Genomic DNA, 7,600 nt, shown 5'->3' on the forward strand with positions numbered 1-7,600 from the left:
CCCCCCTTGGAAGCCCAACTTACTCGATGACACACTAGTCCGGTTCCTGAATCTGATATCATTTGTAACATCACATGCTGACTGTATCAGGTATTATCCACTTTGTCCTCACGGGAGATTCACGATTTTAAAATATATTTTACAAAGGATGTATCAAATCCCTTATAAAATAACGTTTGTTCCTCTTCCAACTGGTTTGACTAGTTCTTTTTATATTTTATTATATAATCATGATGACACATTTCTTTTTAGAGTTTATGAAGGTCATGTTAGAATCATGGGTATATTACAAAATCACACGTACGGACTGCAATTTTTGAGATACTTGAAAGATTGCAAACACTTTTGTTCAGGTATTAATGCGTTGGGTGTACCACAAACTTATGGTTAAGAAGTATTTTTATATGTATTTTAAATAGTGGTTCTTTTTTGTCTTTCTATTATATATATATATATATATATATATATATATATATATATATATATATATAAAGAGAGAGATGAACGATCAAATGAAAACCACCCTCATTTGTAAAAATCGTACAAACCATCCTCATACATCGATTTCATTATTTATTCTTATGAAATTTTTTCATGAAATTGTTTAATCTTGTGAAATTGTTTCATATAATATTTTTTTTTTGATGAATTTGTTTTATATATGGTTATAAAATTGTTTCATATAATATTTAATGAAATTTTAATGAAACCATTTCATGTATTTCTCTAAAATTAAAATAATGAAGATGATAATATCCATGATTAACACCTTCACAATAAAAATGGTTAATCAACCTCTAATAATTACAAAAAAAATGAACAAAATGAAAAATTATGATTAGTTGAATGAAGTTTTTACGGTTTTTACAAATTGAGTGGTTTCTATTTGAACGCTCCCCTATATATTATTTTGTATATATATATATGAGCAGGTTCAAATGAGAACACTAACTATTTAAAAAAAACAAGAAAAATATCGTTAATGTACAAAATCATATATGATTCACATACAAAATCATACATGATTCGAACGATTTTACCATGTGACTTAAGTGTTCTTAAAAGTCACCCGCTCCTATTAACCATCTTTAACTTTTGATTCTTTTTGGTGTGCAACTATTTTTATAATACAAAATGAGTTTGAAATTTTATACTTTATTTCATATATTCGAACTTTTTGAATGTACCAGTAGTTATCATTCTAATTTTACCATAACTAAAAACAGTTATATAAGCAATTAAATAAGAAAATTTAATATATAATTAAATTAAAAAAACACGTTGTATGTTGTTATAAAACACAATTCGTACAAGCTTTTAATCAAATTAATCTTTTCTATTTATTAATAATCATTATAAGTCATAAAACTCTGTGTGTTGTTGCAAGTTTTTTTTTTTTTGTATTATTTTTAAATAATAAACAATTAAATATTTATAATAATTTTATTAGTAAAAAGTAAATATGATAGAAGTTTGCATAAGTGTCCACTGGAAGGAGTCATCTAATATCATTTCGGAAGGCCAAAATTGGCAAAAACTTTTTGATTGGTTCAAATCATCACATCTTCAAGTAAATGATTTAGTGAAAGAGACTTATGGTAGGATTTTTGGGCAACTGAGACTTGGTTTTCTCATTTATTTCTCTTTTTAAAAATAGAAATTCTCCATAAATATATTTTTATTTTCCTTTTATTATGTTTAAAATGTTGGTCCCACAATATTTACTTCAAATACCATCACACCTAAATAAAAACACGACTTCCACACGATATTATGGTCATATATTGACGATAGTGATAGTAATATTATCTTTAAAAATTATTCAAGTAATTTAAATCTTAGAAAGAAAACCCATAAATTTTGTTTGGTGAACGATTTTTGGGTAATCATAGGTTTTCTGGGACAACTTACGTATGTATAATATCTAATTCCTCGGACGATTAAGAATGACTTTGGAGTCATCGTTGGTGAACCTTCATAGCCACAAGATTTTTAACAACGTTAGATTTAAATCCATGATAGATGAGACTTTTCACTACATTCCCTTAAGGAATTAATTAATAAGTTAAATACGACGCAAAGAAGTTAATTGTTCATATTCCACAGGGTTGTTAAGAGTCGATGGGTGGTTGCAACACCACACAAAAATCCTTAACAAATGGTCTGTGTTTCATAAATACTTTTAGTATGTGTCTTATTTTAAATAAATTAGTTTTTGATGTATTTGTTTTTCTATTTAAAATAAATTAGTGGAAAAAAACTAGGTCGACACTGTAACTAGTTAAATGTTTGTTGGATAAAAGTCATCACATTCACTTGTCTTACTAGATAAAATTTCTTTTATATATTTTTTAATTTTTAATTCTTTACTTAATTCAATATAAAAAAATGCAATGTTTTTAAAAGAGAAATTTAAACATAAGAAATTGAATCAGTATTGATGGTAATGGTTCTCGTAATATTTTCCCATGAAACTTTCCTCTTTACATGCGTATGGAAGTTGGTTTGAATGATCTTTCTTGGAATCCATCTAAACTGAAAGATAAAAAATTATGTTACTTAATCTTCGGCTCCCAATACCAAAATTTCAAGATTCGCCTCTGGTTGGTAAGTGATTCCTACTCGGTAAATGTTAATCAGGTAAAAATTAGTATCATCACTTACCAAGTAAGATTCTCGGTTCTTGTCATGGTAAGATAAGTGACCCAATAAACTGTTATTAGATTATGTGATAATGAACGAGTTTAGGCAATCTTTGATGGTTATTTTTATAACAAAATTTACATACACAAAGGTTAGAATCATTTAGGGGGTGTTTGGGATTGCTCATTTGAAACAACTTATGTTTTTTTACAAAAACACTTATCAACTTATTATAAGTCAGAAGAGTTTAACTTTTTCAAAAACTCCTTATTACCGGTTTGACACCGATATAAGTTGTTTAACCAAATACTTAAAAATGCTTATTATCGGTGTCACACCGGAATAAGTCAATAAATTTTTTTATAAGCATTCCCCAACACCCCTTACTCTAAATATTAATTTTTTTTATAAATAAATGAATAAAATTTAGAAATGAGTACAAAACTAATATATATACGCAAGAGGCTTCAATCTTACATGATTGAAAATTTCTCCTTTTTCCATGCATTAATTTGTCTTTTCACCTCCGAATAACCCGCAAAAATTTGCAAAAAAACCCAATGAATTCATTTGAAATTTCATAACCCTTTTCACCGCTCCTGAAAATTTCATCCGATCAAGATTCACCATGCAGCGTCCATCGCCGGAAGAATTTGCGCTCAAAGAAACCGCACCGAAAATCGCCGGATCAGGCAACTACGCCGGCGACAAGCTCACCTCCACCTATGACCTCGTTGAGCAAATGCAGTATCTCTACATTCGAGTCGTCAAAGCCAAAGAATTGCCACCAAAAGACGTCACCGGAAGTTGCGACCCCTACGTCGAAGTCAAGCTAGGAAACTACAAAGGAATCACCAAACACTTTGAAAAGAAATCAAACCCAGAATGGGATCACGTTTTTGCCTTCTCACAAGATCGAATTCAGGCCTCGTTTGTCGAAATTATCATCAAAGATAAAGATGTAGTCAAGGATGACTTCATCGGAAGAATCTTGTTTGAACTCATCGACGTCCCCAAAAGAGTCCCGCCGGACAGTCCATTGGCACCGCAGTGGTACAAATTGGAGGATAAAAAGGGGGAGAAGCTTAAACACGGCGAGATAATGCTCGCCGTCTGGAAAGGAACTCAGGCCGACGAGTGTTTCCCGGAGGCATGGCATTCCGACGCTGCCACCATCGGCCGAGAAGGGGTTTCCAAGATTCGTGGAAAAGTTTACTTGTCCCCAAAGCTTTGGTACGTTCGAGTGAACATAATCGAGTGTCAAGATTTGATTCCGAGTGATCGGAATAAGCCGATCGAGGTCTGCGTGAAAGCCGTGTTGGGGAATCAGGCTACGAGAACTCGAATTTCTTCAGTGAAGACGGCGAACCCGATTTGGAACGAAGATTTAGTTTTTGTAGCGGCCGAGCCTTTCGAAGAGGCTTTGATGTTAACGGTTCAAGATCAAGGTAACAAAGATGAGGTATTGGGGAAGTGTATGTTGCCGTTGTACTCGGTGCATCGAAGATGGGACAATAAGGCCGTTCAGTCGCAGTGGCACAACCTCGAGAAGCATCTGGTGGTCAATGGCGAGAAGAAAGACGTGAAATTCGCAAGCCGGATTCATCTACGAGTGTGTTTGGATGGCGGGTTTCATGTTTTGGACGAATCGACGAATTATAGCAGCGATCTAAGGCCCACGGCGAAGCAGATATGGAAGTCGAGCATCGGGATTTTGGAGTTGGGAATTATTAGCGCGAAAGGTTTGTCGCCGATGAAAACCCGAGACGGGCGGGCGACAACGGATGCATATTGTGTGGCGAAATACGGGAGAAAATGGGTACGAACACGAACTATTATTGATAACTTTTCGCCGAACTGGAACGAGCAATACACGTGGGAGGTTTTCGATCCATGTACTGTGATAACGATCGGTGCATTTGACAACGGGTATTTACATGGGTCGAACAAGGATTTGCGAATCGGAAAGGTGCGGATCCGGTTATCCACACTGGAGACGGAACGAGTGTATACACACTCGTACCCCCTCATTGCCTTACACCCTTCGGGTGTAAAGAAGATGGGGGAGGTACAATTGGCTGTGAGGTTTTCGTGCACATCGTATCTCAACATGTTGCACAAATACTCACAGCCAATTCTGCCCAAAATGCATTATGTCCATCCATTGTCGATGAGTCAAACCGATATGTTAAGACATCAAGCGACTCATATAGTCTCATCCAGGTTAGCCCGTGCTGAGCCACCGTTGAAGAAAGAGGTGGTCGAGTTCATGCTAGACGTCGGCTCACACTTATGGAGCGTGCGAAGGAGCAAGGCAAATTTCTTCCGGATCATGAACGTGGCAAGCGGTTTCGTAGGATTGATAAAATGGTTTGACTCAATATGCCATTGGAAAAACCCACTCACGACGATTCTAATTCACGTACTTTTTGTGATACTGATATTGTGTCCCGAGCTGATCCTGCCTACGGTTTTCTTGTACCTCTTTGTTCTTGGAATCTGGAGGTACAGATGGAAACCGAGGCATCCTCCTCATATGGATATTAGGTTATCACACGCCGATGCAGTGACCTACGACGAGTTAGATGAGGAATTCGACTCATTTCCGACTACTAAAGGATCGGATGTGGTTCGGATGCGATATGACCGGTTACGAAGTATTGGAGGTCGAATTCAGAACGTGGCGGGTGATTTGGCAACTCAGGGCGAACGGTTCCACTCGTTGTTGAGTTGGCGAGACCCAAGGGCATCCGCATTGTTTGTAACATTTTGTTTGATTGCTGCAATCGTGTTGTACGTGACACCTTTTCAAGTGGTGGCACTTCTTAGCGTGTTTTTCATGTTGAGACATCCGAGGTTTCGAACCAAACTACCCTCGATTCCCGCAAATTTCTTTCGAAGGTTGCCATCGGGTGCCGATCGTATGTTGTAGCCGAGAATATGTACTTTATCGACTATGTTGTTATTGTGTCTTCTCGTTGGTGATAGTTTGGGTACTAAATTATAATGTCTTAGAATTTGTAATCACTTCTTTTTTCTAATGTATTTAATCAAATAGATGTCAAATTTTATTTTTCGTTTTATTAAAATTTAAAGGTAAAATTATTTAATTACCTCTTTTTTAAAATCTTAAACTAATTCAAGGTCTCGACCAAAATTTATAAGACTGATCTTAGTCTGATAACCGGTTCTAGTCCTCTCGGTCCAGCCTTGGACTGCTCAGATTTTAAAAATGTTATACATGTAATTATAACTACATTTTTTTAAATTAAGCAATGAAATATAGACTAAGGGGCCATTTACCAAACGTTAACTCGGGTCGGGTAAGTGAACAACAAGTCACATTACTTTACCAGATGAATATGATAAGGATCCAGAATCTTACCCGGTAAGAGCGAGATAAGGACCAAGAGTCATACCCGGTAAGTGAGGGCGACGACTCTTACCATGGTAAACGTTTACCGGGTAAATTATTGCATATGATACCGTTTTAGTGGACTAAAATGTTACCCATTAAATAAATGATAATGTTAAACTTTACCAGTAAACGCTTACCGGGTAAATGTTTGGTAAACCACCCCTAAGTAAATACTTAGTCTATATTTCATTGGTTAAAATAATACGTACTTAGAAGTTAGAAACATCTTGATGCAAAATCGGTTCAAACACAACCGGTTCCTGGCCTTATCAGACCTTGAATTTCTGTAAAAAGGTCTCGAGCTATCAAACCGTAACCAGTCCCAATTGATTCTAGCTGGCCTAGCCCACTTTGTATTATTTTTGGAAGGTAATCTATACTATTTTATAAAACAAATTTAGCAAAAGTTTTAAAGTCTTAAAATATTAAATGACCAACATATCATTATCTATACTACCTCACTTTTTCACTTTTTCACCCCCTCCTCTTCTCACATACACTCACCCTTTTTTTTTAAATTATAATTTTAAATTTACACTTTATACCCCTATAATTAGTTAATTAATTTACTTTACGTCCTTTAATTTTAGATGTTTCATTTTAAACATTTATCAAATTAACATATATAATCGTATATCAACTAATACATATTTAAAAAATATTTTTTTATTTTAACAAGTTACACCATTATAATCGTCTCGTTAATACATTCGAAATGAGTCCAATATTGAATAGTTTTTGACTTAATTATATTATTATATATTATATATACTGTGAAAAAATAATTTTAATATTTACGATTTATACTTTTATAGTTATTTATTTATATATATACTATATATTTTGGGGGTAGGCTGTCCAAATTACACTGTATAATATGTTCTGAATTAATATGTTCTTTGGTTTTTTTTGAAATATATATATACATGTATTAATTCAACCTTAATCTGAGTTTCTGAACAAAAAAAGGGTAATAAGTTGAAATTTCATTTTAAAACCCATCTTTTTTGGTCTTTTCATGACTTATGATCTGTCAAATTTGTAGTTTTCTTTATTGATTTTGAGTGTTTATCTTAAAACTCAAGTTTCTTGATTCTTTACTCTTGGTGTAAATCGAACACATTTGTAGATTCGTTTAAATATGTTGGATTTTAAATATATTGGATTTTAAACTGTTATACAATTTTTTTCATTGATAGTCTGTAATTGGAACCATAACTCTTATTTATTCAAATTGTATTAATATGTAAAGACCAAGTGTAACCTATAACATCGTTAAATCTTATCTTATAAAACCAGTGGAACTTCAAAATCGTTAAAATTCATGGCTCCCGCCGCATTACGCGGGTACACAACTAGTAGTGTTTAAAATGGAAATCTACGTTTAACTTGCGTTATAATTGGGCCAGGCTGCAGATCTGTTTGTAAATTGTAACCCATTTGAGTGGCGGTGGTTTTGATCCAGTTATCTATAATTGTTTGCTACCGGCTTAAAACCCATTCGTAATATGTTCTCGAATGATTAAAACTGTATATAAT

The 7,600-nt window shown here is 34.0% G+C and overlaps 1 protein-coding gene across 1 annotated transcript; it reads left to right on the top strand.

Moving 5' to 3' along the window:
• Positions 1 to 3,271: 3,271 nt before the first annotated feature.
• LOC112512284 (FT-interacting protein 1) lies at positions 3,272 to 5,630 on the top strand. Its single transcript, XM_025118166.1, has one exon. It carries the CDS (start codon positions 3,272 to 3,274, stop codon positions 5,573 to 5,575), a length of 2,304 nt encoding a protein of 767 aa, XP_024973934.1. The 3' UTR covers positions 5,576 to 5,630.
• Positions 5,631 to 7,600: the final 1,970 nt, after the last annotated feature.

This window comes from Cynara cardunculus, assembly GCF_001531365.2.
Source record: "Cynara cardunculus var. scolymus isolate 2C chromosome LG 1, CcrdV1, whole genome shotgun sequence".
Classification (NCBI taxonomy): Eukaryota; Viridiplantae; Streptophyta; class Magnoliopsida; order Asterales; family Asteraceae; genus Cynara; species Cynara cardunculus.